This window comes from Rhinopithecus roxellana, chromosome 11, assembly GCF_007565055.1.
Source record: "Rhinopithecus roxellana isolate Shanxi Qingling chromosome 11, ASM756505v1, whole genome shotgun sequence".
NCBI classification, from domain to species: Eukaryota; Metazoa; Chordata; class Mammalia; order Primates; family Cercopithecidae; genus Rhinopithecus; species Rhinopithecus roxellana.
Window position 1 is genome coordinate 93,900,202 of NC_044559.1, and position 24,003 is coordinate 93,924,204.

At 51.4% G+C, this 24,003-nt stretch overlaps 1 protein-coding gene across 1 annotated transcript in view; it reads left to right on the plus strand.

The window, feature by feature from the left end:
* Positions 1–24,003, plus strand: part of ADARB2 (adenosine deaminase RNA specific B2 (inactive)) — a 519,216-nt gene that overhangs the window by 470,146 nt on the left and 25,067 nt on the right. Inside the window, exons 6-7 of the mRNA XM_010361992.2 lie at positions 3,733–3,884; positions 14,511–14,679. Of these exons, the coding sequence (XP_010360294.1) occupies positions 3,733–3,884; positions 14,511–14,679 (321 nt within the window). The remainder of the gene's footprint in view (positions 1–3,732; positions 3,885–14,510; positions 14,680–24,003) is intronic.

Consider the following 24,003-nt stretch of genomic DNA (forward strand, 5'->3'; position numbering starts at 1 on the left):
GCAGTGTCAAAGGAGTGGTTTGGAGATGCACTGTCTTCTTGCCTCCTGCACCAAGTCCATGTGAAGAGGCCGCTGAGACCCTGAGAACTGTGCCCCAGTATTGGGTTCCCGGGGTTCCGTGGCCTGCTCTGGCCGTTGGGCAGAGGTGGCTGTCATGGGGCAGCCTCCTGTCCCTGAGACACCTTAGACGGGCATGAACCCACGTGGTTTGCAGCACGTGGCCTCTCCAACACACCCCCAGCCCGGGCCGTTCAGTCCCGAGGGCTCGCTGTCGGCTCCTTGCCTGAAACGCTCCCTCCTGTCTATTCTTTCACATCCCCTGAAGCCGTCTGCGTTCCTCAAATCCACGAGTAATGGGACCTCGGGGGGCTTTGGCGAGGGTCATCTCCACGCCCATTAGCTGTACAAAAGTCACACAAAAGCGGAAAGACCCATGTGTAGCCAAGCAGATGCCACTGAAAACAACACCTTAACCCACTCAGCTCAGCTCATTCTTTTTTTTTTTTTTCTTTTGAGACGGAGTCTTGCTCTGTTGCCCAGCCTGGAGTGCAATGGCACGATCTCAGCTCACTGCAAACTCTGCTTCCCAGGTTGAAGCAATTCTCCCACCTCAACCTCCTGAGTAGCTGAGACTACAGGCATTCACCACCACGCCCAGCTAATTTTTGTATTTTTAGTAGAGACGGGGTTTCATCACATTGGCCAGACTGCTCTCGAACTCCTGACCTCAAGCAAACCACCCGTCTCGGCCTCCCAAAGTGCTGGGATTACAGGCATGTACATGCCACTGCGCTCGGCCCACACTCAGCTCATTCTTATCAGAGCCTCTGAGCAGGGAGCCACAGGCTGAACCCATCCCTCAGTTCCCTGAGGCCTGTGAGTGTGGCAGGAGTTGGATATGGGAGAACAGAGAAATCTCTCAGAACGTAGGGAAGGATTTCTCCTAAATGCCCACCTGCTCAACTAGGACTATCTCCAAGATCCCTCGCTTGCGTTTGTGTCAGAGAAGGTAACTGGGCCAATATTTACCAGGAGCTGGTTACATGCCTGGTGCTGTGCCACCAACTGGGGGTCCACAGACAGGTGCACCCGATGCCTGCCCTGCATAGGGAACCGGCACAGGGGAGCGGGGTCCAGGGCAGCCACGTGGCTGATAGGCCCTGCTCCGGGGTCCAGGCTTGGGACACATTTGCCAAGGGTCCTGGGGAAGGCGGCTGGGGCAGTGGGGGGCAGTGGCTGTGGGCTGAGTGCAGGCACAGAGGCAGGAAGGCTGCTGGATGCCGCAAGGACTTCCTGTGGAGAAAATGTCTGTTCTGTTGCCTGTGTGATCTCAGGGCCCCACAGAACACAATCCATCACCCATGGGGCAGAATGTGTGAAAACAGCAAGACCGGCAGAAAGTAGATGGCCAGCAAGCAGGGAATAAACACCAGGAAGCAGGAGAATAAACACCGGGACACAGGGAATAAACACCGGGACACAGGGAATAAACACCGGGACACAGAGAATAAACACCGGGACACAGGGGAATAAACACCGGGACACAGGGAATAAACACCGGGACACAGGGAATAAACACCAGGACGCAGGGAATAAACACCAGGAGGCAGAGAATAAACACCGGGACACAGGGAATAAACACCGGGACACAGGGAATAAACACCGGGACACAGGGAATAAACACCGGGACGCAGGGAATAAACACCGGGAAGCGTGGGAATAAACACCGGGAAGCGTGGGAATAAACACCGGGAAGCAGGGAATAAACACCGGGACGCAGGGAATAAACACCGGGACGCAGGGAATAAACACCGGGAAGCGTGGGAATAAACACCGGGAAGCAGGGAATAAACACCGGGACGCAGGGAATAAACACCGGGAGGCAGAGAATAAACACCAGGACACAGGGAATAAACACCGGGACACAGGGAATAAACACCAGGAAGCGTGGGAATAAACACCGGGACGCAGGGAATAAACACCGGGACGCAGGGAATAAACACCGGGATGCAGGGAATAAACACCGGGAAGCGTGGGAATAAACACTGGGAAGCAGGGAATAAACACCGGGACGCAGGGAATAAACACCGGGACGCAGGGAATAAACACCGGGACACAGGGAATAAACACCAGGAAGCGTGGGAATAAACACTGGGAAGCAGGGAATAAACACCGGGACGCAGGGAATAAACACTGGGACACAGGGAATAAACACCAGGAAGCGTGGGAATAAACACTGGGAAGCAGGGAATAAACACCGGGACGCAGGGAATAAACACCGGGACGCAGGGAATAAACACCGGGACGCAGGGAATAAACACCGGACACAGGGAATAAACACCGGGACACAGGGACTAAACACCAGGACGCAGGGAATAAACACCAGGACTCGGGGAGTAAATATCAGGAAGCAGGAATAAGCACCAGGAAGCAGGGGAATAAACACCAGGAAGCGTGGGAATAAACACCGGGACGCAGGGAATAAACACCGGGACGCAGGGAATAAACACCGGGACACAGGGAATAAATACCGGGACACAGGGAATAAACACTGGGACGCAGGGAATAAACACCGGGATGCAGGGAACAAACACCGGGAGGCAGAGAATAAACACCAGGACACAGGGACTAAACACCAGGACACAGGGAATAAACACCAGGACTCGGGGAGTAAATATCAGGAAGCAGGAATAAGCACCAGGAAGCAGGGGAATAAACACCAGGAAGCGTGGGAATAAACACTGGGAAGCAGGGAATAAACACCGGGATGCAGGGAATAAACACCGGGAGGCAGAGAATAAACACCAGAACACAGGGGAATAAACACCAGGAAGCAGGAGAATAAACACCGGGACACAGGGAATAAACACGGAAGAAGGAAATGCAGGCACATTTGCTCAGCGCCCGCTCAGGTGGGCCAAGGTGGGGCTGCGCAGCTCGAGCTTCACAGCTGGTGGGGGTTTTGCAAAAGGCCGAATCATTCACCATCAGAGAGAGGCTGGGACCTCTCCCGCCCCACCTGGGTCATGGCTGGATGCAGAAGGAAAGCTGTTTCCCCACGGCTCTCCACTTCCACCTGTGCTAGTGACCAAGCCCAGGCCTTCCTACAGCTCCTTTCCTCCTTTTAATCACACACAAGCTGCCCACTTAGGCTGTGTCAAACCTGCAGTCCACTGTGAGGTACGGCCATGAGCAGCACTGGCAAATCCACAGAGTCACAGCTGTGTAGACAGATAGATGTGGGTTAACAGCAACGGGGAAAAATGGCCTGGTAAAAGATCCTGGTGGGGCCAGGCGCGGTGGCTCACGCCTGTAATCCCAGCACTTTGGGAGGCTGAGGTGGGTGGATAACCTGAGGCCAGGAGTTCAAGACAAACCTGGCCAACATGGTGAAACCCCGTATCTACTAAAAATACAAAAATGAACTAGGCATGGTGGCGCATGCCTGTAATCCCAGTTACTCGGGAGGCTGAGTATCAATACTCAAGGCAGAAGAATTGCTGGAATTCAGTGGGTGGAGGTTGCAGTGAGCCGAGATCGCGCCACTGCACTCCAGCCTGGGCGACAGAACAAGACTCCCTCTCAAAAAAAAAAAGAAAAGAAAAGAAAGGAAAAAGATAAAGAAAAACTTGGGGAACAACTCTCTACAAAACAGGACTCAAGCGTTCACCTGGTTGGAACGTTTCTGGTTTGATTTGTGATAAATGACCCCAAACCTCTTTGTGACCCTAGCAAGCGGCGCGAGGACTCGGAGCGATCAATATTTGTGCGGTTAAAAGAAGGCGGCTACCGGCTGCGGGAAAACATCCTCTTCCATCTCTACGTGAGCACCTCCCCCTGCGGAGACGCAAGACTCCACTCTCCCCACGAGATCACCACCGACCGTAAGAGACAATGCTTTTACCTTCTGTGGGCCAGCAGCCCCCAGCTGCCTCTATTTGGGACTCTGTCCTGGGCGGTGTGTGGGGCCCTCGGGTACTGGAAGAGGATTGCCTCTGCAATTAGTGGGATAATCATGCCTCCAAAATCTTCGTCTGAAATGCTCAAGTGATTGGCAGAAGAGTAGTCTGAGGCCTAAAATTAGCGACCTAATTGCCATAGTTCTCTGCTTTGTTTTAATAACTCAGACAATCCCTGTGTCCTGGGTTGGGAAAATGGGATGAAGGGAAGGCCAGTGAGAGCTACGCAGGCTGGGAGCAAATTCCGACTGGCTCTGCTTGCCTTCGCTCACAGCGTTGGGGAGAAAAAAGCTCAGCTTTTGCAACCAAGCCAAGGATAAGTGATTCCCTGCAAAGGGGTCTCCCCAGGTGAACTATAAAGTTCCATTGCAAACCCGCCCTGTGAGCATTTATCGGTGGAGATGGGACAGAACACACCCACGCAGTCCCCACCTCTCTGTCCTCTCCATCAGCAAAGGGCAGTGATGCTGTGAGTGCCAGGGTCGGAGGGCCAGGCATGGAGCAGGGTGGGGCTCTCCCTTGATGCCACCCTTGACAACAGCATCTCCATGATAAAAGAAAAGGTGCTGCAGGGAAACTCCTCTCTTTCATTTTAATGATGAAATCCTATTGCTTAGTGCTATCTGCATATGTCACACACATATATGTATATACCACATACACCACATGCATACCACATATACTACACATGTATACCACACACATACCACACACACCACACAATACACACACACCACATACACTACATGCATACCACATACACCACACACACATACCACATATACCATACATGTATGCGACATATACCACATACCACACACATACTACACAATACACACATAGCACATTCACTACACCACACATACACCACACACACATACCACGTATACCACACATGCATACCACATATAGCACACAGACCACACACATACCACATATACCACATGCATATCACATACACTACAAACCACATACACCACACACACATACTACATATACCACACACACCACATACCACATACATTACACGCATACCACATATGCTACACATGCATACCACATACACTGCACATACACCTCATATACCACACACATGCCACAAGCACCACAGGCATACCACACACACCACACACAAACCACATACACCACACATCACATGCACCATACACATATACCACATAGACCATACATGTATACCACATATACCACACACATACCACACACACCACACACATACTATACAATACACACATACCACATACACTACATGCATACCACACACACCACACACACTACCACATATACCACATGCATATCACATACACTACACACAAACCACATACAGCACACACCACATATACCACACACATACCACACACCACATACATGCCACACAGCACATACCACAAACACTACACGCATATCACATACACTACATGCATATCACATATGCCACACATGCATACCACATACACTGCACACACACACCACATATACCACACACATGCCACAAGCACCACACACATACCACACACACCACACACAGACCACATACACCACACACATCACATATACCACACACATCACATACACCACACACAGCACATACACCACACACATCACATACACCACACACAGCACATACACCACACACACATGCCACATATACCACATGCATATCACATACACCACACACACATTCACATGCTCCCACACCCTTTCCAGAAGCAGTCCCAGGCAGATCTTTCAATGCAGGCAATGCATGTGGTGTGTGTGTGGTGTGTGTGTGGTGTGTGTGTGGTGTGTGGTGTGTGGTGTGTGGTGTGTGTGATGTATGTGATATGTGTATGATGAGGGGTCCAGTCCTGATAAGGGAGGAAATCCCTGGTAGACATACATGGACAGCACACCGCTATTAAGGCTTGACTTTGGCCTGACTCTCCTCCAGTGGAAGGCTATATGGTGTTTTAATTACCAAGGTAAGGAAAATTAAACATTTTCATAGAGCCCTGCTGTGTTCCAGGCTTTGTCATGCAGCCTCCACCAAAGACAAGAAGGTGTGGGGAAAATGGTGTCTTTAATCCCACATGAGCTTAGCCTGATTCTCCAGTCTCCAGATGGGATGCTGGCCCAAAAACATTCCTCCTCCTTTCTGCGGATTTCCCTCCAGCCCCACTGCTTTCCCTCTGGGATGGCTGGATAGGGTTCTCTGTAAGTGGATCCTCTGGGATGGCTGGATAGGGTTCTCTGTAAGGGGATTTAGGGTGGCATTTCCACACCCTTTGGAAATTAAATGGGAGAATCCCATCAAACTGGGAATGAAGAAAAGGAAGCCTATTCAACATCAGGGACTTTTAAAGGAACTTCCTGCAGGAGGAAGAGAGAGGCAGGAGCGGCCTGAGCACCTGAGAAGTGAACACAGCCACAGAGGGAAGGGGGCCCAGTGTGGCCCCACGAGATCACACAGGGCACCCCCTGCTACCAGGCTGACTCAGGAACAGAGAGACAGAAAAACCACCAGGAGTGGCTTCATTTTCACTGGACATATTCAGCAAGCCAGAGCTACATGATACCAGCTCACCCGATAAAACTGTGAAATCTGGTGCATTGCACAGCTACTGGGAATTCTGAAATCTAGTGCCTTGGACAGCTACTGGAAATTATCTTTCCATTCTTCTTGAAAGGGTTGCCATCATAAAGACCCCGCTAGGAACCCTCAGACTTGAGAGGAAAAGTGCCGCCAAATGCTTGGGGTTGGCGCTAATTTGTCCAGCCTCTTCCTTGGCTAATGTGCCCCTGGTGGGAGCTGGGAGAGGGCTGAGTGAGAACAGCAGGAGCCTTGTCCATGCCTGAGACCCCGTGGTCTCCCCAGGGGACAGTTCTAGTCCATTGGGCCTCCCACGTCTCTGTACATCGATCACCAAGTGCAGCCTCTCCAGCCAGCCCTCACTTCCAACTGCAGTGTCTGTGGTTTAGAAAAACAAATACATTCTCTGAGGTGCCCTGGGGTTCACTTCCAGACACAGATGTCTTTTATTTCGTGGTGCTTTTAAGAAGTGGCGGGTGCTGGTAGGAGAAAAAATAAAGCATTTTTCTCACATTTTTGCAGCAGATATGCCAGGCAAAATGGAGAAACTCCTTCCTGTGCCGTGCTCTCCATTGGGCTGGTACCGCTCCTCCGCTCTCCTATCTGGAGAGTGTGGAGAAGGTAGGCACTTGGCGAACTCTCCTGTAACAGGGACTCGTCTGCCAGAGTCACTCAGTAAAGGCAGGAGAACCCAAATTCCTGCCATTGTCTGCTGGGAAGGCGCCTTCAGAGAGCTGGTTCTGCAACCTTCGAACCTCCCGAGGAAGGCAGAGACCTTCAGGCACAACTCCTGCCATTTCCCCTGCAGAGATGCTTTCAGCTCCTTTACAGTAAGGGCCAGGGGTCTCCAGGTTGTAACTCAGGTGCTGTGTTTCTTTGTTACCCTTTAAAGAGGGCAGGAGCATGGATAAGGGGAGCAAGTGGCCTGGATTTTGCTGTGAGGGGCTCCTCCAGGGCTAGCCAAGCGCAGCGTCGATAGTGACAAGCCCCCAAAGGAAACGCTGGCGGCAGGCGCTGGACACCTCCAGTCCGCACTGTTCCCAGAGGTCTGCAGCTGGCACTGCCTCCCTCCCGTGGATTAACCCTGCAGAAACCCAGCTGCACTGCCCCTCCAATTCAGAGGCCCACACTCCCGAAAGAAGCCCAGGGAATGAAAGAAGCCCTAAAGGCCATGATGTTCTTCTCACAAATGCAGAGGCCGCAGAGTGCAGAGAGCTCAGTCCCCTCCACTGAGACCTTTGCTGGGGGCCAGAGGAGCCCATCTGAAACCGAAGGACACTCCGGACTGAGGTCTCAGTCCTCTCGAGTGCTCTCTGCCTCTGGCGCCTTCTGGACCTGCCCTGTCTCCTCTCACCAGCACCGTGCTTGGTCCTGGTCTTTTTAGCTCATCCCTTCCTCAATCTCCCATTTGGCCTGCATTGAGCTATTGTGCGTCTCCACAGGGGCCACACCTGCTAACCTCTCTCTCAACTGTGCCAGACTTCTCCTCTTTCTCACACATATATACCCACACACACACAAACACACACATACATAAGCACATGTGCAAACACATACATAAGTACACGTGCACATGCACACACATAAGCACATGTGCACACACAGACACACATACATAAGCACATATGTGCACACACATAATCACATGTGTGCACACAAACACATGCATAAGCACATATGCACACATGAACACACATGCATACGCACATATGTGCACACGTGCACATGTGCACACAAACATAAACACATGTGCACACAAACACGTGTACATAACCACATGTGTGCACACACAAACACATGTACTTAAGCACATCTGCACATACACAGATACATAAGCACACATGTGTACACGCAAACACATGTACTTAAGCACATCTGCACATACACAGATACATAAGCAAACGTGTGCACACACAAACACATGTACTTAAGCACATCTGCACATACACAAACACAGATACATAAGCACACGTGTGCACACACAAACACATACATAAGCACACATGCACAAAACAAACACACATACACAAGCATATGTGCACACACAAGCACACGACAGGTGTCTGATGCATCGGATCTATCAATATAACCATGATGTGATTAAGTCAAAGAGATGTTTGGTACCCAAGATTGTTCCCCCTTCCTTTAAAAATGAAGGAACACAGAGTAGAGCATAAGCAAAACTCTCCGGTGTCTGCTGAGCAGCTGCCTCCCAACAGCAACCTGCTCTGACAGCTCAGCAGGACCAGGAGTTCCCCGAGCCCCAACCACCCGAGGCCCAGGCTCAGGGGCTCCAAGTCCTAGACACAACACCAGGGCCCTGGAGTTGCCATCAAACCCCACTTTCCTGGGATGCATGTGGCTCGAGAAATTCTAGATGTCCGCATTTTATTTTTCCCCTCAAAACCATTTGTCTAGAGAGATCATAAATTCCCCATTCCTGGGGGCCTTAGACATGGTATCAATGCTGGCTGGTCTCAGGTATTGTGGGAGCTGTGTCGCCTGCCAGCTTTGGAAGGCACTCAAGTTTGTTGTTTCCAGCCCTGGCTTATCTTTCAGGGTTCTGGGCCAGTGTTTACCAGTGCAGCTCGCCCCATGCACTCTGGCTGAGTTTCTGATGCATTCGGGGCAGACAGGCATCCAAGACTCTAGTTTTCTGAGCACAGGTCGGGTTTTGAGCCACCGGGTTTGAACTCCTTAAATCATCTCAGACTAGGAACATTTGTTTCCTTGCTGGCTTCGTAGAAAGGGCTTGGAGGCGTACACGGCCTGGTAGCCTGTCTGTCTGCAGAGGCCAGGCAGAGCTTATGGCCAGACTCCCCGCTCTGTGGCGTCACCAGCAGGAAAGAAAAGTGTTTGTGGTGTCACATGCGATGGAGGGGAAAGGTGCTTTCGCGACAGAGACCGCAGACTCAGTTTTCAATGTCATGCGACCCAGGGCTACTCCATTCATCTCAGGTGACTCAAAACTGCCACATCTGTGGCTTTCCCTGGACCTAGAAGGGCCAGGTCAGTTAAGGTAGGGACAAATGCCTAAAAGACATTTATTCCCACAGCCAGGAGAACATGCTGTGTGTGTCTATGTTAGAGTCAGGGTTCTGATGACTGCTCTCAGCACAGACTCACAGAGGGCGACGGGTCACTTAGTGGCTCTGGGAGGCCTGGGATAGAACTCAGACCTGAAAGAGCACAGATGGAACAGAAGATGAGGATCTCAGTACTTCACTGTGGATGAGCAGCTCCTCTCCTCCCAACCCACCAATGATCTGCCTGCAAATTCTTCTTTCTTGGCCTGGTTTTAAATAACCTGGTAAACTCAGTTCTTATAGCCATTTTCCGAGAACTTAGCAGCTTAAATTCTCCAGTCTATGTCCAGAAAATGCCAAGAAAAATAGATTATGTCATATATTTACTTACAAGTTCATGCTAAGAGCCTAGTACGTTTGTTCTAAGCCAATTCCATTCAACGATTAGAAAGGTAGTTCAAGAGATTTAACCAAAATCCCATAGGAAGTCAGGGAATATAAAATACAGTTCCTTAAATTCCTGTCTTCAGATTTTCCCATTGAGTGACAGAAATATGCAAAATATGGTAATATCCGTGCATTCTAGGATAATGAATTTTAATGGCTTTATAATCCAGCATCATCACTATCATCATCATCATCAATCAAATAAGGCAAAGTGCACCCGCATGGCCCCACAGTAACTACTGTGGATGGTAGTATTATTACAACGAATACTGGGTTGCTTCAGAGGCAGACTTTCCGGCATATGCCTTTTGAAGACAGTTTGAAAATCTAAAATGTATTTGGTGTTTAAAAATATTTTCTTCTTTTCTCGTGCCTGTGGTTTGTTTCATTTTTGGTGCTCTCTCTCCCCCTTGTGACTGCAGCAACCATGCATCACATTTTAGATAAATCTTTAGCTCCCCAGAGGACAAGCCTCTTGTTGTTTGTCTCCAACTCCTTTTGATTCTCCCCTAAAAATAAAATATTCACTGGAACCATTTTCTAAAGCACATCCTCATTTAGAAATGAGGATCTAAAAACTATCCTTATTTACCTTGATATTGACCTCAAAAGATAAGCATTTTATCTAGGGTTTTATATAGGTTAATAAACACCGTAATGAAGAGTCTGATGACTTGGACTGTCAGAATTAGACCAGAATGTTTGAATGTTTTGGGGAGCATCTATGTAGACACAGCAGTCAGGGGTTTGAGGTTCTACACTTTCACTGTCTCAGGCACACTCTAAATCCACTACAGATCATTTAGGGCCAGCTCCCTGCAATTGCTGGTTGGATTGGCATTTTGTTCAGCCTTAAGTGGCATCTTCAACTCCTTCCCACCTCTCACAATTAGCCAGGAAAGAGCCAGAGGAAACGGGCTCTGCAGGATCACCGACATTCAGGCCACCCTGGGGCTGCTCAACTCATCAGGGAGCCTGTGGAGAAGGCAGCCCAAGACTGAACACCTCCGAAAATAAACACTCAGGAGCATCTCATGCACCTGGCTCTTCAGGCAAAATTAGTCTAACCTGAAAGCTTTGGGTTAACTCCTAGGAACTAGTTGTTAATTAAAGCTGGGCCTCCCTGTTGTCATGGCATTAACAAGCTATCAAGTCTACTTCATGGAAAGTTAGTTGTGCAGTAGCAACTGGTAAGAATTTAGAAAAGTCTTACAATATAATAGGTAACTTTCAAGATCTCGAAAAAGACCACAATAGTTGAAACATTGGGAGAATATAAGAATACTATAATTAACAGAAATGGAGGTGCAGCAACAAACACATTCCCTGAGAAAATATCCCCCAAATGGAAGAGTAAAGTCCCTAATATTGTGGTAATGTTGTGGAAACTGTTAAGTGTGATGGCTCCTCCATGCTTTCAATGTTGCCTTCCACAGAAAGTTGATGTTCATAAAGAACCAAGTGTTTTGAGTCATACGAACTATTTTATGTTCAATTTATCATCACCACCACCATCATCTCCATCATCATCACCACCATCACCATCACCATCATCACCACCATCATCACCATCACCACCATCACCACCACCATCACCATCATCATCACCATCATCACCACCATCATCACCATCACCACCACCATCACTATCACCACCACCATCACCATCATCACCACCACCATCATCACCATCATCACCATCACCCTCATCATCACCATCATCACCATCACCATCATCACCACCACCATCATCACCATCATCACCATCACCCTCATCATCACCATCACCACCATCACCATCATCACCACCACCATCATCACCATCATCACCATCACCCTCATCATCACCATCATCACCATCACCATCATCACCACCACCATCATCACCATCACCATCACCACCACCACCATCATCATCACCCTCATTGTCACCACCATCATCACCATCACCCTCATTACCATCATCATCATCATCGCCATCATCTTCACCCTCATCATCATCACCTTCATTATCATCACCATCTCCATCTCCATCACCATCATCACCACCATCACCATCATCACCACCACCATCACCATCATCACCACCATCACCATCATCACCACCACCATTAACATCACCATCATCACCATTGTCATCATTATCTTCACCATCATCATCACCATCACCATCATCACCATCATATCACCATCTCCACCATCATCACCATCATCTTCACCATCACCATCACCTCCATTATCACCATCACCATCACCACCATCATTATCATCACCATCACCTTTAAAGCTGCAAAGAAGAGATTTGTGCTTTATCTGGGAAAGGGCTGGGCATTTATTTGCTGTGCCTGCCCAGGCTCAATACCTCTCCTTGGCTCTTTTTTCCATGAATGACTCAAAGACGGGTCCAAATTTTATCTCATCAAGTATCTAGTTAGTTACAAAGTGACAAGCCATCTGAAGCCTCTCAAAAGGTCTTTTCTCCAAAGAATGCAGCGATCTTTCTTCCCAAGGCATAGCCTTAGGTACTATGAATGTATAGTGAAATAATGTCTGCTCCTAGAGACAATTAGAAAAGACACTGGAAATTACTTCGGATCTGTAGGAGAAAGTTCCTATATAAACGCAAACATTAGTTACCATTCAGCACTGTATTAGTCCATTCTCACATTGCTCTAGAGAAACACCTGAGACTGGGTAATTTATAAAGAAAAGAGGTTTAATTGGCTCAAGGTTCCGCAGGCTGTACAGGAAGCATGGCTTCTGCTTGGCTTCTGGGGAGGCCTCAGGAAGCTCACAATCATGGTGAAAGGTGACATGGCCAGAGTAGGAGCGAGAGAGAGCCGGAGGGGAGATGCCACACACTTTTAAATGACCAGATCTCATGAGAACCATTCACTGCTACGAGGACAGCACCAAGGGGACAGTACTAAACCGGGCATGAGAAATCTGCCCCATGATCCAATCATCTACCACCAAGTTCCGCCTCCGACACTGAGGATTACATGTCAATATGGATTTCGGTGGGGACACAGATCCCAGCCATATCAAGCACTGTCACTGGGGGAAAGTGAGGGGGACATTCCATTTCCACAGCTTCTGAAACTTCAATAGGAACTTTCAAAAGAAAGCATTTAATATTCACTTATGTCATCATATGTATATAAATGATAGAATCACTATACTGTTTTATATATAATTCAAAGGCAAAGCAGTGGGCCATTTCCATATTACAATACAATCCAGATTTAACGTACAAAATTTTGGCTGGGCGCAGTGGCTCGGGCCTGTAATTGCAGCACTTTGGGAGGCTGAGGCAGGCGGATCACGAGGTCAGGAGTTCGAGAGCAGCCTGGCCAGCATGGCGAAACCCCGTCTCTACTGAAAATACAAAAATTAGCCAGGTGTGGTGGTGCATGCCTGTAGTCCCAGCTACTCAGGAGGCTGAGGCGGGAGAATCTCCTGAACCTGGGAGGTGGAGGTTGCAGTGAGCCGAGATTGCGCCACTGCACTCTAGCCTGGGTAACAGAGTGAGACTCCATCTCAAACAAAACAAAACCAAAACATACAAAATTTTTTCAAAGAAAGAAAAATATAAATTTAAGCTTCCTCTTGCTCATGCTAGTTCTCCAAGTAATTATGGGGAATGTGGTATGGGGGGGGGTGGTGGGTGTCAAGGGGACCCTGGAAAGGAGAACACAGAACACCTGAGGGACCCACGGAGACCCACCAGAGGCTCCGTCACTTCTGGGCCTCATGGAACTCCTACCCACGGAGACCCTTGGTAATTAGAGGACCCAGTGAGAGCGGAGGTGCCCAGGCGACCCCAGTACCTTCACAGGAGCCACCTCGCCGACTCCTCCCAGCCTGGGCAGCAAGCACTGCTATTACTCCCGTCGTTAGAGGAAGTAACTGGGTCACAGTGACTTTGAGACACTTTCCCAGGTTACACAGCCAGCTTACCATGGAGCCAGGATTGACACCTGGACCAGGGCAAGAGCTGAGTCCCACTCACCGCCTATTTCTGCACAGCCCTCCAGCTAAGCATAAATATTTACATTTTTAATGGCTGAAAAGTGAGAAAAATGATACTTCACAACACCTGGAAATGACACGTCCAACTGCATGTTCAAGTCTGCGAAGGAAAATGAAGTACTGGGGATGCAGTGGCCCCTCTCTGGCCTGAGCACGGTCCAGGCCGTGGCTGCGTTTACGCAGCAGAGGCAGGTGTTGGTGAAAAGAGAGTCTGGCTCATGAAGCCTGGGTTTTTACTCCCTGACCCTTGACTGAGAAGTTGGCCCAGGCCCAGTGGGATGGTGTGGCTCTGGAGCCCACCCCCACACAGCGGTAACCTCTGATGCCCCTTCCTCGTGCCAAATGCCCAGCCATGGCGAGGGGCCCTTTGACCTCTGTTGCAGTCCCTCCTCCTCTCCCACCTCCCAAAACCAAGGCGGCTTCCCTCTTCTCACCCCTCCCCGTCCTCTTCTCTCCTAGTGCACAGCAGCAAACACCTCGTCAGGAAGTTCCGCGGGCACCTGCGCACCAAGATCGAGTCCGGGGAAGGGACAGTCCCCGTGCGTGGCCCCAGCGCAGTGCAGACCTGGGACGGCGTCCTGCTGGGGGAGCAGCTGATCACCATGTCATGCACGGACAAGATTGCCAGGTGAGGTCCACGGCTTCCTCTTGTGGACGTTGGCTGCGGCCAGTGGGGAGCGCCAAGCCCCAGGCTCCCTGCGTACCACTTCTGATGAGGTCAGAGATGTTGGGCACATGAAGTCAGGGCCCTGTGCCTGAGTCGTGGAACTCCACAGCCATCCCGCGTGTTCAGTCCCACACCCTGAGGCCAAGGCGCCCAGAGTCCCCGAGTGAGCAAGGCCCGGCCACCCCCCAGACTGCCACTGCATGGGGTAAACACAGCCCAGCCTGAGGCTGCCGGCCAGTCGGGGTGGCCATAGGCTAATGAGAAGCCAGGGCCTCCCCTGCCCGCTGCACTTTCCACCAAAACCTGACAAAACCATCCAGGGACAGCCACAGGCCTTGAGGTCAGCTGCTGGAACACCTCTCCCCCACCACCCCGAGGCATTGTCTTCTTGGAAGGAGTTTTCAAAGCCTCCGTGTGGAGGTCTCAGGATGAGGTGCCTCAGCTGAGCTCTGTGCAGAGGAGCAGGAAGGTGCAGAATGGGCACCTGCCTCCCTCCCAGGACCTCCAGTCCCTACCACGCCCTGAGCTCCTCCCTGAACCTTGGTCTGATGCGTTGAGACCTCCCCCTACCTTGGCCTGATGCCTCGAGACCCCCTCGACCTTGGTCTGATGCCCTGAGACCTCCCGCACATTAGTCTGAGGCCCTGAGGCCTCCCCAACGTTGGCCTGATGCCCCGAGGCCTCCCCCACATTGCCCTGATGCCCCGAGAGTGCCATCCCCACTGCAGGACATTTCTGTAACTTTGGTTTGGAAAATAAGGGTCACAGGTGTGGGGATAGCATGAGTTTCCCTAAAGAGCCATGAACTCCCCAGAAGCCTGATTAAAAAAAAAAAAAAAAAAAAAAACTAATAACAACATGGTCACAGGAAGTCTGGGTTGAGTGACCCAGAACGCCCTTGGACACTCTGGTTGTCCTGTTCCTCCGTCATCTGCAGCTGGAGTGAAAACAGTGCACTTGGCGCAAATGTGGTCTCCGGGCACCACCCCCAACTCCCAACGAGGCTGTGGCCCTGAGACCCTCTGTAAGGACGTTTTGTGGTGGAGCCAGGCAGGAGATGCAAAGGTTGGTCCCCAGGATGTGCAGGAAGGAGGCTGAGTGGGGAGGGGCAGGAAGCCCAAGGCCGGAGGAGGATCCGGCGCATCACCCCCAAGGCTTGCATGGAGGCTCTTGTGCCCACGGGGTCCTGGGCTCTCGACTGCCACAGCAGGACCTGGGGAGAGAAGGGAGAGTGTGGGCCCGGCCAGCCCCCATAAAATCCTCATCAAAACGCAGCCACCCCGGGGTTCCCCAACAGACAGACGCCCCATCGGGGTGGGCTGTGTCTCCAGTGCCTGCACGGGACGGGCACTTGCCATGTGCCCAACAGATAGTAGGATGACTATTTACCCATCCTAACCGCGAGCGCTGGGCCCTGGCCCATCCACAAAACCCAAGGGGCTGGAGGTCAGTGGGGTGACATCAGGGGACACAGAGCCCAGGAGGGAAGGGGAGACTCCCGCCGCACTTGCCCCCACCTCACCTGCCCCAGCCCCTACAGTCCCCTACAGCTCTGCTCCCCAGGATCCACACAGACTGGTTTCTGGGGTCCAGGCAGATGAAACCCCAGTCCTGACAGCAGTGGTTCCACCTTCTCATGGAAATGGTAGGAGAACTGGGGAAAATGGTGCCCTTTCCTTCCCAGCTCTGGGCACTCCCGGCTGGGGAGCTGCAGGGTCGGCCTAATGACAGCAGACCAAAGCCGGCCATGGTTTCTGCATCAAAGGGAAGAGCCCATTGTTGACAAATAGCTCATTTTTCAGAAGAAAATGTATTCCTCCTTTGTAATGTTTTCATCTATTCATGACGGAGAAAAAGCAGTAATTTTCACCTCAACTGAAATTCTCTTGGTGCCCTAAGATAGCATTGGGTTTCTAAATTTACTCTCTGGTGCCCCAGAAAAATGAAGTAAATTAGCATCTACAGAATTGAAACCTGGCTGTCCCTGGGATCTTCAACATCCATAGACGGTGGGCTAAACACAGGTGCAAACCCACGCGACGCTGGACACAGGTACAAACCCACATGACGCCGGGAGGTCTGGTCACAGGTGCAAACCCACATGTCAACAGGTCCGGGCACAGGTGCAAACCCACGCGATGCTGGACACAGGTGCAAACCCACGCGACGCTGGACACAGGTGCAAACCCACGCGACGCTGGACACAGGTGCAAACCCATGCGACGCTGGACACAGGTGCAAACCCACGCAACGCCAGCAGGTCCAGACACAGGTGCAAACCCACGCGACGCTGGGCACAGGTGCAAACCCACACAACGCCAGCAGGTCCAGACACAGGTGCAAACCCATGTGATGCTGGAAGGTCTGGGCACAGGTGTAGACCCACGCGATGCTGGACACGGGTGCAAACCCACGCGGTGCTGGCAGGTCCAGGCACAGGTGCAAACCCACGCAACGCTGGACACAGGTGCAAACCCACGTGACGCCAGCAGGTCCAGGCACAGGTACAAACCCACCCGACGCTGGCAGGTCCAGGCACAGGTGTAAACCCACGTGACACCGGCAGGTCTGGACACAGGTGCAAACTCACCCGACGCTGGCAGGTCCGGGCACAGGTGTAAACCCACGTGACACCAGCAGGTCTGGGCACAGATGCAAACCCACGTGACACTGGACACCGGGCCAAACCCACGCGACACTGGCAGGTCCAGGCACAAGTTCAAACCCACACGACGCTGGCAGGTCTGGGTACAGGTGCAAACCCACGCAACGTTGGGTCTGGACACAGGTGCAAATCCACGTGACGCTGGACACGGGTGCAAACCCACATGATGCCAGCAGGTCTGGGCACAGGTGCAAACTCACGTGACGCTGGACATAGGTGCAAACCCACGCAATGCCAGCAGATCTGGGCACAGGTGCAAACCCACGCGACGCTGGACATGGGTGCAAACCCACGCGATGCCAGCAGGTCTGGGCACAGGTGCAAACCCATGCAACGCTGGACACGGGTGCAAACCCACGCAACGCCAGCAGGTCTGGGCACAGGTGCAAACCCATGCGACGCTGGACACGGGTGCAAACCCACGCGATGCCAGCAGGTCCGGGCACAGGTGCAAACCCATGCGACGTTGGCAGGTCCAGGCACTCAGTGGCCACTCAAGGGGCGGGGTTTTCTCTCTGTAACAAAATCTCCTTGAAAAACAAAGGTCCACACTGCTTCCCGGCCAGCGGTTTTCAGTGACTGGGAATTTGGGGCGATTCTAGACTCCTTCTGAAAAGAGAATAAAAGTTTGGGGAAACTGTCACGCCCATGGCTCTAGGTGGCTAGAGTGAGAACTCCTGAATTTGTCCAGGAATTAATCCTAAGCACCTGCCAGGTTAGAACAGAGTTGTGTCCTCTCTCTCCATTCACAAGTGCTTCGCTCCCGAGTCTGGTGACAGGACAGGGATGCAGTGGACAGAGGGGTGCCCGGGTGTGGGGGCACAGGCAAAGCTTGAAATGCCCCCAGCCGCTGGCCCAGGCCCCTCGCAGCCCAGCCCACCTTCTGGTTCTGTCACTGGTTCTCACCTGTCTTAGACTTAGCTTCCCCTTGTCCCCATCATCTCTTCTCCCTCCTTCTCTTGCTCTCGGCCTCTCTCTGTCTCTGCCTCTGTCTCTATGTCTCTCCCTCTGTCTCTCTGTCTCTCGCTTTGTCTCTTCATCTCTGTCCTTGTCTGTCTGTCTCTGTCTCTCTCTGTGTGCCCGTCTCTGTCTCTCTCTCCTTATCTTTGTCTTTTTATCTCTGTCCTTGTCTCTCTGTTTCTGTCACTCTTTCTCTCTCTCCCTGTCTCTGTCTCTCCCTCTCCATCTCATCCTCCTCCCTGGCTGTGTGTATCCCATCTCTTCATCTCTGCTCCACTCACCCTCCCTCACTGATGAGCTCCCTGAGCTGCTCCTTCTGCCTCCCTCCCTCTTCCCCAACGCCTTTCCCTTCTCAGGTCCTGCCGCCACGCTGTTCCCTGCACGGAGCCTGCAGGGGTTTGGTTCCAGGTACTGTCTGCTTCTGCATCTGAGTTCTGACCTCCAAGGGCTCACCGGTGCTGCTCAGCTGCAGGGTACCTGCCACGGTGGGGTGTACTCAGGGCTGCTTGGCTGCAGGGTGCCTGCCATGGTGAGGTGTACTCAGGGCCACTTGGCTGCAGGGTGCCTGCCATGATGAGGTGCACTCAGTGGCCCTCGGTGATCCTCAGGAGCCCTCGGTCAACAGCCCTTTTTGGTGAGCAGGAGAGGGAGGAGGGGAAACAGTGGTCCCGACGATGACAGAAGTGGTGCCACCACTCGGAGCCTCTGCTCTGGGCACAAGCAGTGGCATGGGGACACAGCCTTTGGCAAGAAGGTACTTGTGTATCTGCCAAAATCAGACCTAAGCATAGACCAGGATGTCCGTGCTAAGGCGGGAGCTGTTTCAGAATTGCGCCACACTTCCCGTTTCTGAGCGGAAGCATATGTTATGCTAATGATTCCAGACCATAAGCATCTGGGCCATGCGTTATTTGTACAGAGAGACCATCTCATAACGTATGTGTTCATCTGCTTTCTATCCTGTACAAAAACAAAAATTAAACCTAGGGCTTAAATAACATTCAACATAAAGGAGCCTTCATACACAAATATGGATGAAATATTCTAAGTCAGGGAGTTCATGACGGCCAGGGCTCTGTGGAGAGTGGAGTCTGAGGACACGGAGGTGGAAGTCGCTGTCTGTGAAGTGGCGGGAGGACACATGTGGCCGTGGAAACGACCTCACACGAGGCACTGTGCCCGGCGCTGGGTGCACAGGAGCCAGCCTCATCCTGAGGACCATGATGAGATGTGCAGGCAGTTTTGAAAGTTGGTTGTCAAATAAGTCATTATTAAAAACTAAATTACATAAACTTAGAACTAAATAAGCTATAGTAAAACAAAGGTAATAAGTACTCAAAACTCACCACTCCAAATTATTGTACTGTTATTTGTGGTCTTGAAATTATCTACACCTCTTGTATCTGTGTGGTAGTTTTCCAAACCCCTTCATCGCTGCCCAAACCTGCTCAGTGACCTCACGCTGGGGCCTTGAAATTGGCCACAGTGATGGTGCTTACACCATGGAAATTGGAAAGCTACACACACATGCTGGTTTCTTTCTTTCGAGAGTTGATTGTTAGCAGCATACCATGGTCTCATCCAGAAATAACATATTTGAGGCTGCTAGGAGTCCACTGTCTGAACCCGGGAGGCCCTCATCCTCCTTAGAATCTATCCTTCCCACCAAACTCTAAGCTTCTGGCAGGCAGGGACCTTGTCTCATTCCACGTCATGCATTCAGTGTCTGGCACGGTGGGTGTGGGTACACAGCAGGCATACATAGATCGATAGATGACAGACAGATAGATGGATAGAGATGATAGATAGATGATACGGCACATAGCAGGCATACATAGAATGATAGATGACAGATAGATGGATAGAGATGACAGATGATACATAGATTATAGATTAGATGATAGACAACTAATAGATGATAGATGATAGGTAGATAGATGATAGATGATAGAAGATAGATTATAGATTAGATGATTGGTTAATGATAGAAGATAGATGATAGAGAGATAGGAGGGAGGGAGGGAGGAAGGGAGAAGGGAGCAATGGGAGGCTGAGCCACAGCAGGAGGGGACAAGGGCTTTGAACCCCTCACAGCACCATTGGTAACACCTTGGTGGGCTGGCAGGGAAAGTGCCTGGAGCCTCCCTGGCACAGGCTGGCGAGTGCAGCCTCCACGTTGCCCTGGCTGGCTGCAGCAGTCTTCAAGCGCCGGCTGACTTGGCTATGACGGCTCCACTGAGACCCACCCCGAGGAGACGTCTACACCACGGGGAGGCCCCAGCGCAGGAGGGGGCTGCTTCCAACCGTCCCAGCCTGTCTGTCCACCTGAGGCCTGCCTGCCAGGCTTCCTTACACCCCCACGAGGCACAAAGTGCTCCACGCGGTCAGCGTCCAGAAACGGCTCACTGCGCTCGTGAATGAAGGAAACCTGCTCTTTTGTCTGAATGGCCACGATGTGAAATAGGAATCGCTGTGGCGTGATTGACGCCGCCCTGGGACCTGGAAGTTGAAAGGACTGCAGGCCTCTGATGTGCCAAGCAGACGACTTTACGGCGGTGAAGCATGCATCTTCTGCTCAGCCACTGACTTTGGCCAGGGCTCCAAAGGTACATGTGCTGCTCATACATTTTAGGGATGTGCTGAAACCAGTGAAACCTACGGATTTTCTCTCCTCAAGAGCACGAGTCTCATCCCACACAAGGCCAGGAACCTGTGGTCATATTTGCTTCGTCATTTAGAAATTTCTCTGGGAATAGATGCAGTTCTGTTTGGGCAGCCATGAGATAAATGTCTGGCTGGCTTTTGATCTCCGACTTTGTGCGACTTTCATGTATTAAAATAAGAATAAATGGATAGAATTGTATATATCATTAAGGTACAGAAAGTGCGTCCGCCAGACAAATTGGTCATTCTCTTTGCAATTTCCCTTTGATATCAATGAAAAATGATCCTTTGTATCAAAATATCTAAACAAACAACACAGCTACATTACTTCCCACCTGCAGATCAAAAGGCATGCACAGGCATCACCGGTTGGATCAATGATACCCGTAATAATATTCCTGGGTGGCAGCAGACCTTCTTCTGGGCACGGAATTCCATGAATAATAATAGATTTCACTTTGCAATGTCCATGGTAAGATCGGTTTACAGCAAAATATGAAAGTGTGTGATAGAAACCTTGAAATTTTTACAGTGGCTTAAAATGAGCCATAAAACATTGTGGAGAAAACTTTTTTCACATTTCCTTACACATCATCTGATGTCCCCTCCGCCTGCGGCCACAGTCATTCAGTGCACCAGGTTACGGGAGAGCACTCGAGCTGGGAAAGGGCATGGATGTGGGTGTGGGTGACAGTGTGGTGTGGGTGTGGGCATGGGTGTGGGTGATGGTGTGGGTGACAGTGTGGGTGTAGGTGTGGGCATGGGTGTGGGTGTGGATGTGGGTGTGGGTGATGGTGTGGGTGACAGTGTGGGTGTAGGTGTGGGCATGGGTGTGGGTGTGGATGTGGGTGAGGCTGCAGGTGTGGGTGTGGGTGACAGTGTGGGTGTGGGCATGGGTGTGGGTGCTGCTGTGGGTGACAGTGATGGTGCAGCCGTCCCCACCCCTAAGGGCCGAGGCAGGTCACCCTGTGCTGATGGAGTTGTGATTCTTTCTCAGGCGCCCTCAGCGTTGCTCTGGGGATCACTGAATGAGTCTTTTGTCTCCATCCTGCATGCCTCCCTCGATGCACACCTAATGTTCTCTGCCATTCAGAAGGATCTGGGGTGTTGGCAGGCCACACGCCCCTCGCTGCATCTGAAATCCACTGCGGTATCTGGGAACCCACGACTGAGCCACAGGAGGATACTCTGAGCCTGTTTGCTGGGCAGAACCCCCACTGCGCCTGCCTTGGTGCCCTGACAGCACTGATCACTCATCAGGCTCCGGGCGCCCCAGCAGAGAAAGCTGTAGGCCAAGCCCCTGCTCAGAAGCCCCTCTTCCTGGGCCAAGGGCCTGTGACCATCTTGTCTCCCGTGACAAATCAGGCCCTCCCTGTGGCACTTAGAACTGTGTCCTCACATCTCAGGGGCTCCACAGATACCACTGACTTGATGATTACGTAACCACTTAGAGCCCAAGGGTGCTACCTGGTCGCTAAGACCAGCCCCGAGCAAATGGCCTGATGTGCAGCCGGGCCTACTGGGGGTCCAGGCCATGAGAAGATGCTCTAGATCCCAGGTCCCTGAGGCATCTCAGTCGGCCCACGGCCTCGTGCTGATGCTAAGGGGCTGGGGAAGCAGGAAGACGAGAGGATGGGAGGCAGGGACAGAGCCCAGTACGGGACCCAGCGCCTGCACCTAAGTGCTGGGGCCAGGGACAGACGCGTCCAGGTGTCCTTGGCCTCCTCTGTGACCTCAGGGGCAGTGGGTGCTCGGAGGACAGGGACGCTGGGGGGTGGCACCAGCCACACGCTCCCAGGGGAAGCATGACCTTGCAGATGCCTTTTCAGACTCTGGCCTCCAGAACTGGGGGAACATCCCTGTTTCAGGCTATCCCACAGCAGCCCTAGGGGGCTGGCACTGGCGGGTGAGAGAAACCACCCATTCAGTCTTCAGGAAATCAGAGAACAGATACAGTCACAGTAAACTCGATTCCTAAAATCCTACCACCACCATAGCCCTGGGAAGACGGGATGGAACTGCAGAAAGTGGGTGGTTTCACAGGTCAATGAGAACTGACCTGCAAAGCCACAAGTGAAGGTTGAGGAGCGCCCTGGAGACCAAACCCTGCCCCTGTGTGGGACGAGGGCCGGACGCCGCAGGCCCAACAGTCCCATCCCGAAGGCCTGTGGATGCGGCCTGTTTTTTCAGCTCTATGGAGCCAGGCCACGCTCTCACTAACAGCCAAACCCCAGGCTCCTGAAAGAACGGGGAAAACCGCAGAGGTGCTTTTAGCTTTTGTCTCTAAGAATCAAATGTTGAGTGGCATATAAAAAATCTAAATCTCCTGGAACTAATGTTCCTTCAGATATGGTTTCTAATTTTAAGTACCTGAGCTTGATTATTGATCACAATGTGTCTTTAAATGAGCAGATTAAAACTTTCTCCATGAAAATGAACCGTAAGAAATTACAGCTGCTCTCTGGGGAATATGGCACTGGCTGATTTCTAAATCTAAAATTTAGCCTGTGCAGAGCTCCGTCTCCTAGCTCCCCTAGAGATCAGGCTCAATATTTCCTCAGCAAGAGCTTCTCGCACCTCCTCTTGGCCACCCGGCCCGCCTGGGAACAATTCTGACGCCTTCCTCCATGATTTGTTGACTCCACTGAGGTCAAATGGGTGTTGTTCATTGTTCTAATCTCAGAGTGTAGGTCCTTCCTAACAGAACTGCTTTTAAACACCGAACCCAAAGTTCCCCCAGTCTGGTTTAAAAATATTTTTACTCCTTTTAAAATATACATTGTATAGATTGAGATGAAGTCTCACTCTTGTCACCCAGGCTGGAGTGCAATGACGCGATCCCGGCTCACTGCAGCCTCTGCCTCCCAGGTTCAAGCGATTCTCTGTCTCAGCCTCCCCAGTAGCTGGGATTATAGGCACCGCCACCACTCCTGGCTAATTTTTGTATTTTTAATAGAGACAGGGTTTCACCATGTTGGCCAGGCTGGTCTCAAACT